This window comes from Sorex araneus, chromosome 1 (assembly GCF_027595985.1).
Source record: "Sorex araneus isolate mSorAra2 chromosome 1, mSorAra2.pri, whole genome shotgun sequence".
Lineage (NCBI taxonomy): Eukaryota > Metazoa > Chordata > Mammalia > Eulipotyphla > Soricidae > Sorex > Sorex araneus.
The window spans coordinates 105,977,319-105,995,151 of record NC_073302.1 but is presented as its reverse complement, the minus strand read 5'-3'; the positions used below and the strand labels follow the sequence as shown (position 1 = coordinate 105,995,151).

Below are 17,833 nucleotides of genomic sequence, written 5' to 3'. Positions count from 1 at the left end.
ACAGACTCATACACACAGGCACATGCGCGCACACATACGCATCACACGTGTGCTGTCAGGCGACCCGAGATGAGGGACACCCAGTATTCCCTCGGCTTAGTGCCCATCAGGCCACCAGCCGTGGTCCTGTGGCCCCCTGGAGGGTGCGTCCACCTGGGCGCTGTGCCAGCTCACTGGCTTCTCGATTCTCACCCACGGCCACCCCGTGGGTCACCAGGAGGAAGGGGGCAGCACGGCAGCCGGAGGCCGCCGGTGGGGCCGGCAGCCCTGACAGTCCACGGGCCCCAGAGGTCACTGAGTGCCCAGGACACTGAGTTTCCCACAAGCTGCTCCCGAGCAGACTCAAAGCCGCTGACGAGAAGGCGCGGGAGAGCCACATGGTGCGTCCACTGCCGGATGGGATCTGGACGAGGAACGGTGCAAGCGGACAGAGAGGGAGTGAGCACGGACGGGCCGGGGACAGGCGCCGAGCCCACGAGGCCTGCTTCTGGGGCAGAACCACTGGGTCTGACCCGCGACACCCAGCCCAGTCCTTTCCCATGGGCCTCCGTCCCGGCGTACAGCCCACGCGGACCCACACGAGGGAGTCACACGTGAAGATACAGATACACACGGACACACACAGATACACAGACACTCAGACGCAAAGACACAAACACACACACACGGGCACAGGCCTGGGGTGACCTCAGCGCAGGGGCTGCAGGGGGCCCATGGGGCAGCTGGGGAAGGGGCCCTGGCCGAGCTGTTCCTCTGTGTCACTGTCGTCAGCTTAACAACAGAACCCTGAAGCAACAGCTAGGCGGGCTCTGCTTACAGGCACAGACGTGGGCTGGAGCGGTGGGACGGCGGGGAGGGGCGCTTCCCTTGCACCTGGCCAACCCTGGCTCCATCCTTGCTACCCCACAGGGCGCCCTGGGCCCACCAAGGGTGACCCCTGAGCACAGAGTCAGGAGTAAGCCCCAAGCACCACTGAGTGTGGCCCCTACACAGGGCTGGAGCCATAGCACAGTGGGGAGGGCATTTGCCTTGCATGCGGCAGACCCGGGTTCGAATCCCGGCATCCCATAGGGTCCCCCGAGCACCGCCAGGAGTGATTCCTGAGTGCAGAGCCAGGAGTGACTCCTGAGCATCCTGGGTATGAACCGAAATGCCAAAAAAAAAAAAAATTAAAAAAGTAACGTACACATCTCTGGGAAGGTCCGCGTGCAGGGGTGAAGCAGAAGTGAAACAAGCCAAGTCCCCTGACACACAGACAGACAGACGAGCTTCCAGCCAATGCGCCAAAGAGGCCAAAAGGCCCAAATAAAAGCTTGAACGTCCAAAGCCAAATCCTGGCGATGCTCTGCCCAGGAGCCCCGGGCCCACCCGAGTGGACGAGCGACCGGGACTGTACGAGGGCCCTGGGGGCGTCTGGTCTGATGGCGGCATGAAGCCCATTCAGGGCTCCCCAGAAACCCATGCACGGGGACGCGAAGGCATCGGGGCCCGAGGAGAGGCTGCAGAGCCCTGCCCCAGAGCAAGGAGGCTGCCCCGCCTGGCCGCCAGCCCTCGGCTCGGGAGAGCTGGGATGGAGCCCGAGGGCGAGGGGGCAGGCGGTTGAGGCCCTCAGCTCTCTGGTGGAACGGAGTCCCCCTTTCCTCCTGCCTGGATTCACCTTTGTCCGCGTGAGACAGGGCCAAGAGCAGACCGAGCCCAAGGCACCAAGCGTTCCCGGAACCCGGGAGGGCAGGACGCTTGGGCCGGGCCCAGCATGGGTCCCCCCACGCCCCGGAGGGGACGGCCGTGAACACAGGGCCCAGTGTCTTGCTTTTCTCTGTCTGGGGGCACAGCTGGCGATGCTCGGGCCTCGCCCCTGGCTGCCCTCAGGAATCTCTCCGACGGACCCGGGGCAGCACGGCGGGGGGGGGGGGGGGGGGCAGTGCCCTCCCGGTCGCACCCTCGAGCCGGCCCCTGGGGCCCGGTTCTGAGCGCGAAGGTGGCGGAGGGACAGCGCAGGCGGGACCCGGGCTCTGGCCCCGGAGCCGCAAGCTGAGAGGGAGCGGCACCGACTGTCCGGGCACCCAGCGGACGGCCAGCGGGCAGCCAAGGCCGAGCCCGGGGAACTTCCGGCCGTCCCGGAACGCTGCCCCGAGCACGGCCGTCTCCGTGGTTGCAAGCACACGGGGGAGCCTCTCTCGGGGGTCCGAGGGGCCCGGCGCTCACCTCCTTGACGTGCGTGTGGAAGGACACCGACATGTCCAGCAGCACCTTGCGCTGCTCCACGCGCCGCACGAAGTCCTGGATGCGGTCCTCGAGCTGGTGGGCCGCCTGGTAGATCTCCTCGGGGTCGCACTCGCCCGTCTGCGCCAGCTGCTCGGCCGCCTCCAGCAGCTTGTCGGCATTGGTGTAGGTGTTCTGGGGGGAGGGCGTGGGCACGGCCGGGGGTGAGGAGCCGGCGTCCGGCCTGGGCTCGCCCCGCCCCGCCTCCCCTCCCCGTGTGCGACGGGGCGGGCGCCAAGTTCCAGGTTCCCTGACTTTCAGAATGACGAGCCCCGGGCGGGCGCCCGCCGGCCCAGCGCCCACCCACGGGGGCTGCAGCGCCGGCTCACGCTCAGCAGTTCCCACGCAAGGGCACTCGCTCCAGGGTTTGTTTTCTGTGTTTTTTCCCCCTTGGAGGAAAATGCACCCTTGGAAGGAACCCCACGGACCCCAGGCAGCGGAGCTCAGCCGCAGACGCGTCTCTGCACGGGCTCGGTGCTCGGCAGGCGGCTGTGGCCGGGCGCGGGGAAGTGAAACCACTGGAGCGGCAGGGGGGCGGGACCCCAGGCTCGGAGTGAGCTGCTCACTTCCCGGGGATCTCTTGGGTGGCTCCCCCCACCCCTGCCCAGCGGGGAAGGGGGACACAGTGGAGTCTGCAGCACGGGGGTGGGGGGGCGGGGGGACCAGCCTCTCCACCTGAGGGCGGGGCCTGAGCCGCCCCCAACTCGGGACTGTCGCCAGGAGCTGTGTCAAGCCTCAGCAACACCACAAAGGTCCTCGGCGCCGAGGGCCAAGACGTGGAAAGGCTCTGGGGGGCCGGGACAGCGGGGGGGCTGCGTCGGCCTCTTCCCGAGGGACGCCCTGGGAGGAAGCGACTCGGCCCAGAGGTGCTCGGGGCCCCTGCCCCACAGCTGTATGGGCCTCACTCAAGCGCTCCGCCCACTGAGTCCACGAGAGGGTCTTCCCGTCCCTGCCCCCATGGCACCCGTTTCTCTCTGGTCACACTCCAGGCCGGCCCTCACGCCCTGCTGCCTGCCCCCTCCTGAGCTGCACAGCTGCACCGAGGCCGGCCCGGGCCCTGCTCCCCGCGTCCCCCACTCCTCACCGTCCCCGGGCACCCACGGTTCAGAGAACCAGCTTCGGCCCCATGGAGAGGTGCAAGAACCCCGGGCTCCTGGGGCCAGGGAGTGGCCGTCCCCGAACTGACTCAGCTGGGAAATGAGTGACAGCAGAAGCATCCGGGACAAGGGGCCAGAGCGATAGCACAGCAGGGAGGGCGTTTGCCTTGCACGTGGCCGACCCGGGTTCGATTCCCGGCATCCCATAGGGTCCCCAAGCACTGCCAGGAGTAATTCCTGAGTGCAGAGCCAGGAGTGACCCCTGAGCACTGCTGGGTGTGACCCAAAAAGAAAAAAAATGAATAAAAGAAGCGCCCAAGACAAGCGGGCTTCATGGGGACGCCCCTCCCGGTGGTCCCAAGGACTGAGCCTCCTCCCCGGAGCCCCACCCGGCCCGCCTCACCTGTGCCACTTCCTCAAAGTCCTCGTGGCGCTTCTGCAGGGCGCGGGCACGGTGCAGCGACTTGCCCACGCCCGTGTGCTTGCTCAGAAAGGCCTCGCCGTGGTTCTCGATCCAGTCCAGCACCTGGGGAGGCGCAGGAGCGTGAGCCTACGGCCGGCGGCCCCAGGGACACATGCCCGTGGAGTCCCCCGTTGGCCACTCCGGTCGGCACGTGGGCGCACCCAGTACTCTCCCCTCCCGGACATGGTGAAGGGGGCGCTGACCGCACCCAGGGGCTCGGGAGTGACCCCTGGCTGTGCACTGGAGGCCTAATGTGGGGCGGGCCGGACACGGGGACGCCGTCCCTCCTGCACAGCTGCCCCAGCCGCTCGTGGGTTCCCCCGAGGGCACAGACCCCTGCCAGGCTGAGCCAAGAGGCGCGTTCTCTGTCCTTCCTTCGGAGGGCCCAGATGGCGCACGTGAACGCCGGGTTGGCGGTCTCTGTCTTTCCTCCAGTAGACTCAAAATGTGCCCGGGAACTCGGGCTCTGAGGAGCACTGTCCTCTGAGCTCAGCGTGCTCTGGCAGCTGCCACCCCCCACCAGCAGGAGCGCCCCAGTGAGGCCGGGCAGTGGCCCCGGGCGCCGGGCTGACACCTACAGAACTGACAAGGCAGCAAACACACCCTTTTGAGTCCTGCCATTGAAAGGGGCCCCGGGACGGGAGTGTGACTCTGGTCTCAGCGCGGCCCAAAGCGCAGGGAGCCTCCGGGCGCGGGGTTAGGAGCCCGGCCAAGCCCCCTGCTCCCCCCATCAGACTTGGGGTGTGTGTGTGGGGAGCCACGGGGATCCCCTGGCTGAGCTGGGGGCAGAGGAGCAGCAGGCAGGACCTCTGCGGTCCGGGGCTCCAGCCCGCACCCCTCCCCCGACGCCAACTTGCCCCCAGGGACTGTCCACACCCTGAAAGCCGGGGGGACGGGGCTCCAGAGAGAGGCCATGGCCAGGGATGGACGGTGCACACGGGGAGTCCGTGCCCACGTCACAGCCACTCCCAACAGGGCCACGGAGGAGCACGAGCCATACCCAGGGCTACTCAGAGGTGGTCCAGGTCTGATGGTGTGTGTGTGTGTGTGTGTGTGTGTGTGTGAGAGAGAGAGAGAGAGAGAGAGAGAGAGAGAGAGGAGGTGGGAACATGTACTATTCTGATGCTACATGTGCGTGAGTGTCTCTAAGTCTGTTATATGGTAAGAACATATGAGTCTGATGTGGTATGTACGTGTGAGGGTGTGATGTGACACATATATGTAAGAGTACAGCTGTGATCTGGTAGCGTGTATGTGCTGTGAGATATGTGATATGTAATCCATGGAAGGTGGCATATGCGTGTACTTGGTGAGATACGCATGCTTTGAAGCACATTATGCTATTATAGGCATACTGTATGTGTGTGGTGTGTGTTTGAGGTGGTGTGTGATGTGTCCACGAATGTGTGGCATATGTGTATCGCTGTGTTTGATGTCAGTGACGTGATGAGATAGAGAAGTGTGCTGTGTGTGATATATGCATGTGTGTGATGAGTATGTTACTGACATGAAAATACAAAGTGTGCTATATGTACGAACATGTGAAATGTGTATGAGCGGGTGAGATGTGTGCATGAGATATGTGAGTACGTGAGGTGTGTATGAGTGTGTAAGGTATGTGTTTGAGTGTGAGGTGTGTTTGAACGCAAGACGTAAGTGCATACATATGTATGTGCACTGCACTGTCTACAGGACTGAGAATGTGAGATGAGTGTGAAATGTGAGATGTGTGAATATGTAAGATGTGTTGGAGCATGATGTGAGATGTGTGAGAGAGGTGTAAAATGTGTGAAAGATATGTGAGCACATGTGTATGAACATGTGAAATGCGCACGTGAAATGTGTATGTGTGAGTGTGTGAGATATGGGAGATGTATGTGTATGAGCGTGGGAGATGTGTGGGAACATGTGAGATGCATGTGAGACTGTGTGAGCGTGAGATGCATGTGAAACTGTGTGTGAGCATGTGAGATGTGTGGGAATAATGTGAGATGCGTGTGAGACATCTGAGAGTGTAAGAGACGCATGTAATACTGAGCGTGAGTTTGTGAGACATGTATGAGCATGTGAGGTGTGAGGGAGTGTGTACGGTGTGTGCAAGATGTGTGGGGGTGTGTGCAAGATGTGTGGGAGTGTGTTAGACGTGTGTGAGATTGTGAGTGTGTGAGATGTGTGGGAGTATTTGAGATGCATGAGATGTGTGGGAGCATGTAAGATGCACGTGAAACTGAGTACTGAGACGTGTGTATGAGTATGTGAGATGGGAGATTGTATGTGTGTGTGTGTGTGTGTGTGTGTGTGTGTGTAAGAGCATGTGAGGTGTCTGGGAGTGTATGAGATTTTGTGTGAGACATGTGGGCGCATATAACATGCATTTGAGACTGAGAATGAGTTGTGTATATGAGTGGGTAAGATGGGAAATGTGTGTTTGTATGGAAGCATGTGAGCTAGATGTGAGATGCATGTAAGCGTGAGACACATGTTAGTGTGAGATGTGTGTGAGATATGGGACATGTGTGTGAATGTGTGAGGTGTCTGGGAGTGTGTGAGATGTGTGTGAGCATGTAAGATACGGGAGATGTGTGTGTATGTGAGAATGGGAGGGGTATGTGTGTGCGTGTGAGGTATCTGCGAGCATGTGAGTCATGTGTATGAGTTTGTGGGGGAGAGAGCATGTGAGATGCGAGTGTGAGAGCATGTGAGGTGTATGCGGCATGTGCGAGCGTGAGGGAGCATGTGAAGTGTGTGGAGCATGTGAGACGCACGTGTGAGTGTGTGCTGGCCCCGCCCGGCACCGACCTGCTGGACATCCTGCTGGAAGACGCACAGCTGCAGCCGCTGGTGGAGCCGGACCTTGCGGTGCTGCCAGATGTTCTCCAGCTGCCGCTGGTGGTGCAGCACCTCGTGGATGGCGTCGAGGACGTGGCGCACGGCCTTGGAGTAGTTGGCCGAGGCGGTAAGGGAGTCGGAGCTGCCGGGAGTGAGCGGCCGCTGCAGCTTGTCCAGGAGTGACTTCCCGTCCTGGCTCACCTGCCGCAAAGAGACGCCGGGTCAGGGGGCGGGGCGGGCGAGGCTCAGGAGAGAGGGGGGGACACCGCTGGTCTGCTGGCCCAGAGCACTGGCACCAACTGGGGCTCTGCAGCTCCACAGCTGCTACTGGTGGCTTCCGGTGTCCACGACTCACAGCCTCTCCGGGGCCCCGCCTCCCTCCCGGGACCCTCTGGCCGACCCCCCGGTGTGGTTCCGGTCTCCTTGCCGTGGTGCCTTTGCCACTAGTTCCCGTGCCCCCTTGGCACCCGTGGGAGAAATCCCGAACTGCCCTTCCCATCTGACCTCACTCGCGCCATCCCTCCAGGAAGGGAATAAACTTAAAGCGGGTCCCCCTGCGCGAGCTCGGACGCTGCCACAGTGACGAGTGACGTCACTGGCGGAGCGCCCGGGGCTGCTCTTCATCACAGCAGCCTCCTCTGGCAAGATGCAGGCCTAACGGTCGCAGCTCGCCGCACAATCGGAGAACCCGGCTTTATTTTCGGTAATACCAAAACAATTTTTTTTAAGGTTTCGTGTAACACTTTTTTCATTTTAACGGTGGGGGGAAAGGAGCCAGAAAATCTGAAGGTTCTGCAGTGGCAGCGGCAGGCAGAAAGGCCTCGGAGAGAAGCAAGGGCGTGGGGCCAGCTGTCACGGCGGGGAGCGGACCGGCTCCGGTGCTCACACAGCCCAGTCGGGAGACCCAGCCCGAGGCCCTGAGGTCAGGAGGCACAGCTGTTTGGTGGAGGAAGTTCTGGAATCAAGAGCAACGGGGACTTCCTGTCTCCTGCTGGGCCAGGGTGGATGGTTCCCTGCCCACTAGGCCCGGGTTCGAATCCAGTGGACTCACAGTAACGGCCCTGCCATCACAGGATGCGCAAGGAGCGCAGAGCAAGCCTCCTCGCAGAGGCAAACACGCACCGGAAAACCCAACCTGCTAAGGTCTGCCCAGGACACAGGACAAGGAAGGCCTGGACAGTCTCCCGGCCTTCCAGTCACACACACACACACACACACACACACACACACACACACACCCCTCGTGTACATACATATGCTCATTCACACACACACATACATACAGTGTGCATGCACACACAGGCACACACACCGCAACGTCACGTATGCACACACATGCACACACTCAGACTCACACCCCCCACACATGCAAACACAAACACACATACACACACGCGCGCGCACACACACACACACTCACCTCTGCGTAGGCCACGGTGATGTGCTCGTAGATGCCCTGGTGGTGGTGGATGGCGTCCTCCAGGTCCTGCAGCTCCGAGGGCAGGTCCACCTCCCCGCAGGCCTTGCACCACGGGTCCACGTTGCTCATGTACTGCCAGGCGAGAGGACGGGCGTGAGGGCGAGCACACGGACGTCTCCAGTGACTGCTCAGGGCGGGCCTCCAGGACCCGGGGACACAGGGCATCCTGCTCGGCTGGGCCTGCCCCGAGGCTCCGCCCTGCCCCGAGAGCCCAGGCAGCGGCCACTCTCGGCCTCCTCCCGGGCCCGCGCGGGGCATCGCCCTGCAGCCCCCTTAGGAGCAGTCCTCGGTCCCCCTGTCCACGCCGCCCACGCCGCCCACACCGAGATGGGGACACAGCTGCCCGAGTACGCCCGGGCCCTGCCCCCTTGGCACGGACGCCAGGTGGACCCCCACGTCACTTCCTCTCAGGTCTCCCCAGGGCGCCCCAGGGGCCTCAGTGAGGAGAAACCCAGTGTCTCCCTCCTCGGAGGGCCCGAACCCTGCCGTCCACTCCCGCCCGTGCAGCCTCAGCCTGGGCGGCCACGGCAGCAGTGGGAGGAGCCTCACCTCCGAATTCCAACCCAGATTCGTGACCAAGGACTCAGAGGACAATAGCCTCCTGACCCTGGTGCTGCTTCTGGACAGGAAATGGCCTCTCGTATGGGCAGGGGCCGGGAGAGGGGGTGAAGGGACGCGGGTCAGCCACACAGCAGCGCACCCCGGGCCTCTCTGCACGGGCCCACAGGCGCCCTGCTAGTGCGAGCAGGCGGTCAGGCCGGGCCCAGCGGACTCCAAAAGGACAGTCACACCCCGGCACCAGGGGGGACACTGACCAGCCGGGGGGACGAGCCCCGCCTGGACGCCCTCACTGCAGGCAGCCGTGTCCCGGGAGCACAGCAGGCCTCAAGGGTGGGGGGTGGGGAGGCATCGAGCTGGGCATCCCGGCAGGGCGCTGAGGGGCGAGTGAGGACGGGGGTCCCGGCAGGGCAGAGGCCTGAGAGGGGGCAGGCGGCAGGAAGGGAGGAGAGTGTAGACAGCCGCGCCCACCCCCAGTGCTTGTCGAGGACCAGGCCCCGGGCGGGCACGCAGGGGTGTGACGGGCAGCCCAGCGCCCGGGGCAGAGGGGAGGGGGCCCGGGCACTGACCTTCTCGGCCTTCTGGTGGAAGACGGACGACATGTCCAGCAGGGTGCTGCGCTCGTCCAGGGCGGCGGCGAAGGCCTTCCACTCCTGCTCCAGCTGCCCCGCGATCTGCTTGATCTGCTGCGCGGCGTAGTGGCCCGACTCCACCAGCCGCCCGGCCACCGACATGATGCGGTTGATGTTCACGTACACGTTCTGCGGGGCGGGGCAGGGCGGGGCGGGCTGGTCAGGGGCGGCCCCGGGACACACCCCCGCGGGCGGGCGCAAGGACGCAGCAGCCTCCCGAGGCCCTGGGCGGCCTGGCGTTCTCTGCGTCCGAACTCCCCGCCGGGCAGGCTGCCAGCCCACGGGCGGGTGGCCCGGGCACGCCCCCTCCCTCGGGCTCACCCGGTCACAGCCAGAAGGAGCGAGCCAAGGCCTCTGTGGGTGGGCAAGGCTCCTCCTCCCAGCGCCCGGCCACCGCTCGGGGCCCAAGAGAAGCCGCAGGGACAGGCGAGGGGACAGCACAATGCCGCGGTCACCGTGGGCGGTGTCCAGCTGAGAAGCCGCTCTCCGACGCCCCCTCTGACCTCGAAGGTGGTGACGCCCGAGAGCCCAGAGAGTGGCCACCTCCGACGCCCACCCTCTGAGCCCCTCCGAGCGGCCCCTGCAGTCACAGCAGCGCCTGGGCTGGCCTCGGACGCACCAGCGTGTCCAACAGGCCAAGCCCACTCCACAGCCAAGCCTCCCCCCGCCGACCACCCAGAGCCTGCAGCGTGGGGACCCCTCGCCCCGGCCCCGCCCATGGCCCTTCTCTCCCGGGGCCTCTCTCACGCACCCCCACCTCCCCCCGAGCCCCCACCTGGGGGCCTAGCGGGCACAGCGCTGAGTCTCTGAGTTCCAAACGGGCTCACAGGGGCGGGTGGCAGGGTGGGCACCGGGCGAGGGCAGCTGCTGGCCTCGCTGGCTGGCTGGGCAGCAGCTCCGATGCCCAAACCAACGCCTTCTCCTCAGCGTGCCATAGGGGCTTCCGGGTCCCCCAGAGCTCTGGGCGGCTGACCCCAGCCCGTGGGGGGACAGACCCACGCCCACACCAGGACACGGGGCAGCGCCCGGCCGGACAGGGCCACCCCACACTCTCGGCACTGCAGCCTCCAGCCAGTGGGCAGTGCTGTGCCCCAGAGGCCAGTGTCCCTCCAGCGTGCAGTCCAGCCCCTGGGGTCTCCTGAGCCCCCAGGGAGGTGAGAGGGAGCGCAGGGCCACTCCCGACAGCGCCCCCTGCAGGGCACGGCCGGCCTCTCACTCCAAACCTCAGGAAAGCAACAGAAACAGAATGCAAACTACTGAGGGGCCGCAGGGGAGGACAGCCAGCAGGCACGCAGCCCACCCGGGCTCGACCCCGGCACCACAGTGGATCCCCCGGACCCCGCCAAGAGTAAGGTCTAAGCACCGCCAGGCGTGGCTCCAAACGAACGAAACAATCATCCTGTACTGAATTCTCTTTCCTTAAGAAGCGGCAGGGGCTCGGCCCAGATAGATCCGGAGCTGCTGAGCACGAAACAGACCCTCTGCTCCTAAAGACTATGATCCCAGAGGCCTTCTAACCCATTTTGGCACCCAGAGCGGCTTCTTACAGAAATGCATCTAGACTGTGAGCTGTGCTACAACTCCGTGCCGCCCTGGGATGGATATTTCCTCTCCACCCTGTTTTTCTGTGTGGAAAATGGCGGCGGCAGCAATATCCACGTGGCGAGAGCCAACTTCTAAGACCCCCAACCCAGAGGTATGATTTTTGCAGTTTTGTGGCTCATAGGCGATCATGGGAAGTGGGCGTTACTGGCACGCCCTCGGCCCAGATAAGATCCGGAGCAGCCTCGCTCGAAACGGACCCTCTGCTCCTAAAGACTATGATCCCAGAGGTTTCCTAGCCTATTTTGGCACCCAGAGGGGCTTCTTACAGAAATGCATCTAGACTGTGAACTGAGCTAAAATATCAGAAACCCAAAACCGCACAGCCTCGAGCTCATGGAGTCTTCCCTTTCAACAATGAAAAGAAATTATTAAATGATGCCTTTTCAGCAGGCCTGATTGTTGGGGGGAAATTCCAAACGATAATAGTGAGTTCTCTATTGAAATATTGAATGTATTCAAGGTATAGAGAGAATAAAGTGAAGATCATTAGCTACTTAGGCAGGGGGTGGGTGGGAGGGGGGTATATTGGGGTTCTTGGTGGTGGAACATGTGCACTGGTGAAGGGATGGGGGTTCAATCATTATATGACTGAGACTTAAACCTGAAAGCTTTATATTTTTTTCATGGTGATTCAATAAAATAAAAACTTAAAATTAAAAAAAAAAAAAAGAAGCGGCAGGGGCTAGAGAGATGCTCCAGGCTGACCGTGTGCTCTGTGTGTAGGAGACTCGGGTTCAATCCCCAGCGCCACGTGGTCCCCCTGAGCACAGAGCCAGGAGCACTCGTGACACCGCCGTGGCCTGAAAACCCCCAAACCAAAAAGTTTTTTAAAATAAAGTTTTTTATGGGGGCTGGAGCAATAGCACAGCGGGTAGGACGTTTGCCTTGCATGCGGCTGACCCAGGTTCGAATCCCAGCATCCCATAGGTTCCCCCGAGCACCGGCAGCAGTAATTCCTGAGTGCAGAGCCAGGAGTAACCCCTGTGCATTGCCGGGTGTGACCCAAAAAAAAAAAATTTTTTTTTAAACAAAATAGACGGGCTGGAAAGAGATGGTACTGACATGCTCGCCGTGCGTGGTGCCAACCCCAGTTCTATGCCTGGCACCACATATGGCTTCTTAGGTACTGCCAGGAGTGATCCCTGAGCACAGAACTAGGAGTAAGCTCTGAGCACTGCCGGGTGTGGGCCAGAACCCAAAAATCGAAAAATAAATAAAACCATAAAGAATAAAACACATGCATTATCTGACTTTAGAGTCTCTTGCTCCAACAGGATCCTCAGAGAGTTGGTAACTGTCACTGATATGCTGTTGGTCAACTGTCACGTGCCCAATACTGCCCCGTGCTTTACACTGTAGCACTCTAGCACTGTCATCCCGCTGCCCATCGATTTTCTCGAGCGGGCACCAGTAACGTTTCCATTGTGGGACTTGTTACTGTTTTTGGCATATCGAATACACCACAGGGAGCTTGCCAGGCTCTGCCGTGAGGGAGAGACACTCTCGGTAGCTTGCCGGGCTCTCCGAGAGGGGCGGAGGAATTGAACCTGGGTCGGGTTGGAGCGAGAGCACAGCAGGTAGGGCATTTGCCAGGCTTTACAGACGCAGAGTAAAGTCTGTGGAAAGCGGCTATCACCCCCACTTCGCAGACCAGAGGCTGGCAAGGAATACCCGTGGGCATGTGGAAACCAGAGGCAAGAAGTAAAATCTTGAAACTGGAGCAATAGGACAGAGGGGAGGGCGTTTGCCTCACATGCGGCTGTCTCGGGTTCAAATCCCACCATCCCATATGGTCCGCTGAGCACCATCAGGAGTGATTCCTGAGTGCAGAGCCGGGTGTGACCCAAAAAAAACCAGTCGTGAACGCCTTCACCCACACAGCTTTGGTTCCAGTGGCCCGTGCCAATTTGGACCCTTTCTCTCATTTGATCGAAATAAAGTTGGGAGATGGGGCAGGAAGTAGAGCTCCCCTTCCTTCCTGGACTGTGATTTAAAGTGCTCTGGTTCCCGAATACTATGAAAATGGACAGATGCCGTTAGGAAGAAGCCCCGAGACCCTTCCCCCTAAAGCTGACTCTTCACCTGAGTCTAGGGCCCGGTTCTACGAGCTAAGACAGCAAGATTCATACCTCAAGCCCTAGAAAAAGGTGCCAAGCTCTTTAAAATAAATCCCGTTGCTGATCGATTTGTTCGAGCGGGCACCAGTAACGTCTCTCATTGAGAGACTTATTGTTACTGTCTTTGGCATATCCAATACGCACGGGTAGCTTGCCAGGCTCAGCCGAGCAGGAGAGATACTCTCAGTAGCTTGCCGGGCTCTCCGAGAGGGGCGGAAGAATCAAACTCGGGTCGGCTGCGTGAAAGGCGAACACCCAACCGCTGTGCTATCGCTCCAGCCCTTAAAATAAATAAATTAATAAAAACTGCAACGACATTATTTGCTAGACTGGGGCTCAGAACTGACCGAAGGACGAAGCGACACCTTCCGGACCGACGCGCAGAGCCTGTCTCCACGGGCCTTCGACGCTCCCAAAGGAGCAGAGCCGGCGGCCGCCGTCCAGCCGAGCCCCCAGGCGCTGGCAAGGGCCTCTGCGCCCCGTGGAGCCGCCCTGCAGGCCCGGCTCCCCAGGCAGCCGAGGTGCTCCGCAGACCCCGCCGGCTTTGCCCGTCTGCAGCGGGGCCCGCGGAGGGTGAGGGCAGCACCAGAGACGCCCAGAAGCTTCCAGGGCCTGGGGTCCCACCACCCCTTCCGGAGTACTGCAGCCTGCGGGAGGCCGAGCCCAGGAGCCAGCCAGGGGGCAGCCACGGCCGAGTCACGGGTTCAGATCATGCCAGCTCACACGCCCGCACGCTCGCCGTGGAACCCTTCCTGGCCCGCACAGTGCCCCTGGCCCATGCCCCGTCTGCTGCGCACGCCTCACCATGCAGTTCATGGCGAAGTGGTTGTGTTGAGTCTGGAGGTCCATGGCATGGGGGTGGCTGGTCCCAATCTCCGTGTAGCTGTTCAGAAACAGGCCCTTGTTGTGCGTGATCCAGTCGAACATCTGCCCGGAGGAGAGTCGCGGTGAGGGTGGGGAGAGGAGCGGCCCAGGGGAAGCCCCAGACCACCCGCTGCTCCTCCGACACGGGGTCCCCACTCGTACTCTGCCCAGCACCCCTCCGCGGATAGAGAACATCACTCAGTCCTCGTGCCCCCAGGGCGGCAGAAAGGGGGGCCAGAGGGGAGGAAGGCGCCTCACGGGGTCCCCGGCGCCGGCCACACACCCCCTACAGCGGGGCCAGGCCACTGCCCCGGGCCGGCTACGGTGCGAGGCGTCCTCAGGAAAGCCCGCTGCCAACGCTGGCCCTCCCCGCAGACTCTGACGGGGGTGGGAAGGGGACGAGGGGCCCGTGAGGAGGGCCATGGGGAACCCCCGGAAGGTTCTAGAACCAAAGTTGGACGCTGGGCTGTGTTCGCAGACGCCAGGAGAACCTGACCGACCGCACCACTGGCCCCGCTGGGCCCGGCAGGTGCGTCAGGCGCTCGGGGACGGCGCTGTGAGCCGCCGCCTTCGGGAAGGCGCGGTCAGGCAGACAACATCTATGGTGGTGCTTTTACTCTTTTAAAACATCCTACGGACTAGCCAATGGCTGGAAATGACCACGAGGCTGTGGGGGATGGAGAGTAGCTGAGACAGAGGAGGGTCCGTCATGACAAGGCTACTTGGAAACGGTCACTCTGGACAAGAGCTGAGCAAAAGCTGGACTGTGATGACCTCTCAGAATGTCTCGCTAACCATGATGCCGAAAATGAGGGAGGGAGGGAGGGAGGGAGGGAGGGAGGGAGGGAGGGAGGGAGGGAGGAGGGGTACCGGTCACTGAGGCAGGCGGGGGTGAGGGGTGGTTTGAAAGGGTCAGGGGGAAGCTGGGGACACTGGTGCTGTGAGTTTACACTGGTGGAGGGATGCGTGCTGGAACACTGTGTGACTGAAACCCAACATGACCAACGTTGTAATGCTCTATCTCACGGTGATTCAATTAAAATTAAAAAAAAAAAAGAATCACGGTTTAAATTCAAAATATACTTCTGCATTTCAGTCACAGCTTCAGCAGCTTTATAAAACAAATAAATACAGAACGCGGGTATCTAAGTTCTACAGAAGAAAGGCTGGAGTGATAGCACAGTGGGGAGGGCGCTTGCCTTGCACACGGCCAACCCGGGTTCGATTCCCAGCATCCCATATGGTCCTGTGAGCACTGCCAGGAGTAATTCCTGAGTGCATGAGCCAGGAGTGACCCCTGTGCATCGCCGGGTGTGACCCAAAAAGAAAAAAAAAGAAAAAACAACAACAAAAAAAAACCCCTAAGTTCTACAGAAGAAAAGCTGAGCCATTCTCCTGCCCCTGGACGCGGAGCAAGCGGCCCCGGCTGCGGCTGCCTTTCTGGGCGCGGCTCCGCATGCGCGGGCACACGCAGGGACGGCTGGGGAAAGCGGGTCTCAGCCCAGGCTTCCGTGCCCGGGGGGTGGCCCACCTTCTCGGCGTCCTGCTCGAAGAGCCGCAGCTGGAAGCACTGGTCCAGCTTGAGCTTGCGCAGGTGCCACATCTGGTGCAGGTGCTGGCGCGTGGAGTGCAGGCGGTCCAGCATGGCGGACACGCGGGGCAGCAGGCTCTGCAGGTCGGCGTTGCCCGAGCCCGAGCTCTTCCTGGGGAAGCTGTCGCTGCTCTGGATCCGCTGCAGCAGCTTCTGGCCCTCCAGGTCCAGGTCCTCGATGGGCGCCTTGATGACCTTCTTCTTGAGCTGCGCGTGCTCCTCGATCATGCCCCGCGCCCCGTCCAGGTCGGGCGGCAGCTCCTTCTTGGCCAGCAGCTCCTGCAGCTCCTCCAGCCTCGACAGCATGTGTGCCGCGTTGCTCACGTAGTCCTCGAAGGCCACGCGGATCTCGATCCACTCCTCGTGGTTGTACTCCAGGCAGCCGTCGAACTCGGGCGTCAGCTGCGACGGGTCCACCACCTTGGTCAGGCCCTCCAGGGAGACCATGTTCGTCTTCGGGGGGCACAAGGGAGAGACTGGCATGAGAAGAGGGGCACGGGGTGGGATCCCGGCCCCCGCCAACGCCACACGTCACGGACCTGCAGACCCCATGTAATCCCTACGGGCACCACAGCACACCACGGTCCAGCCTCAATGAAGCGCACGTGGGTGAGGGAAGCAGGAACTGTGGGGGGCCCGGCCCACTGGAGCCACACGCACTTGTCGGGCTGAGTGACCAGAGATCGTGTCAGGGTTGGTCTGTCGGGCTGACTACAATGATCGTCTCGGGGTTGGTCTGTTGGGCTGACAAGGAATATCTCAGGGTTGGTCTGTCAGGCTGACAGACAATGATAGTCTCGGGTTGGTCTGGCTGGCTGACTATAGTGATCTTCCTGGGGCTGGAATGTCAGGCTGACTGCCAATGATGGTCTTGGGTTGGTCAGACTACAATGATCATCACAGGGTTGGTCTGCCGGGTTGACAGATAGTTATAGTCTCAGTTTGGTCTGTCCATCTGACTGACTACAACAATCATCTCAGGGTTGGTCTGTTGGACTGACTGATAATGCTTGTCTCAGGATTGGTCTGTCAAGCTGACTGACAATGATCATCTCAAGCTTGGTCTGTTGGGCTGACTGACAATGATAGTCTCTGTGTTGGTCTATCAGGCTACAATAATTATCTCAGGGCTGGTCTGCCAGGCTGACTACAAGGATTGTCTCAGGGTTGGTCTGTCAGGCTGACTGACAACAATGATTGTCTTGGGGTTGATCTGTTGATTTGACTGACAATGCTTATTTCGGGGTTGGTCTGAGGCTGACTGACAATGATCATCTCAGGGTTGGTCTGTTGGGTTGACAGACAATGATAAAAACTCGGGTTTATCTGTCTGTCTGATTGACTACAGTGATCTTCTCAGGGTTGGTCTGTCATGCTGACTGACGATGACTGACTCTGAGTTGGTCTGTCGGTGATCATCTCAGGGTTGGCCTGTCAGGCTGACTGACAATGATTGACTCTGGGTTGGTCTGTCGGGCTGACTAACAATGATTCTCTCAGGGTTGGTCTGTCAGGCTGACTGACAATGATTGACTGGGTTGGTCTGTCGGGCTGACTAACAATGATCATCTCAGAGTAGGTCTGTTGGGCTACCTGACCACAATGATCATCTCAGGGTTTGATTTTTGTTTTTGGTGCCACACCTGGCAATACGCAGGGGTCATCCTAGCTTTGCAATCAGGGATCACTCTTGGCGGTGCTTCGGGGACCATATGGGTCATTGGGAATCGAACCCAGGTCAGCCACGTGCAAGGCCAGCGCCCTGCCAGCTGTCCTCTCACTCCAGCCCCACCGCGGGTATTTCATGAGTGGTAAGGGAGCTAAGATTCCTCACAGCGGCTGGGAATTAACCCCCGGCCTTAAGCACATTAAGCGGGACAGGTTTCACCTACAAGCAGAGCAGATGTTTCTAGATGTTTCTAGAATCTGGCTCATCCAGGCACCCACCCTCCCTCGCACTACCAGCCGGCGCTCCCACCAGGAGCCCCTGCAGAGGGGCCACATCTCTGCAGCCAAACGCGTGTCCTGACTTGAGTTTCCCGCCAGCAGGAAGACGTGCTTCGGTGAGCAGCTCGTTAAATCACGATGTGGGCCCCGAGCCTCGGGAGATGGGTCCCAGCGCCAGGGAGAGAGGCCAGGGGTCTGGGCTGTCCCGTGGACTGAGCGGAGCACCCTGGCACGTGGGTCCCATCCCACCCCTCCTGCGAGCGGAGGGGCTAGGGCGGGAGCCTCCATCACCCCGCTTCTCCCCGACTGGCGGCCGGGCTCTCGGTGCGGGAGCACGGGGACCAGTCTCCCGCGCTGAAAGCCACCTGCCCTGTCCGCCGCCGCCGAG

General features: G+C 61.1%; 1 protein-coding gene across 4 annotated transcripts in view; it reads right to left on the bottom strand.

The window, feature by feature from the left end:
* The window catches only part of TRIO (trio Rho guanine nucleotide exchange factor), a 156,675-nt gene that overhangs the window by 77,295 nt on the left and 61,547 nt on the right, over positions 1-17,833 (bottom strand). For all 4 annotated transcript variants that reach the window (XM_055136851.1, XM_055136856.1, XM_055136862.1 and 1 more), the window contains exons 5-11: positions 15,439-15,951; positions 13,848-13,970; positions 9,259-9,450; positions 8,072-8,203; positions 6,622-6,852; positions 3,763-3,885; positions 2,206-2,397 (exon numbers count right to left, since the gene is read on the bottom strand). In XM_055136851.1, coding sequence (XP_054992826.1) covers positions 2,206-2,397; positions 3,763-3,885; positions 6,622-6,852; positions 8,072-8,203; positions 9,259-9,450; positions 13,848-13,970; positions 15,439-15,951 — 1,506 coding nt within the window. The remainder of the gene's footprint in view (positions 1-2,205; positions 2,398-3,762; positions 3,886-6,621; positions 6,853-8,071; positions 8,204-9,258; positions 9,451-13,847; positions 13,971-15,438; positions 15,952-17,833) is intronic.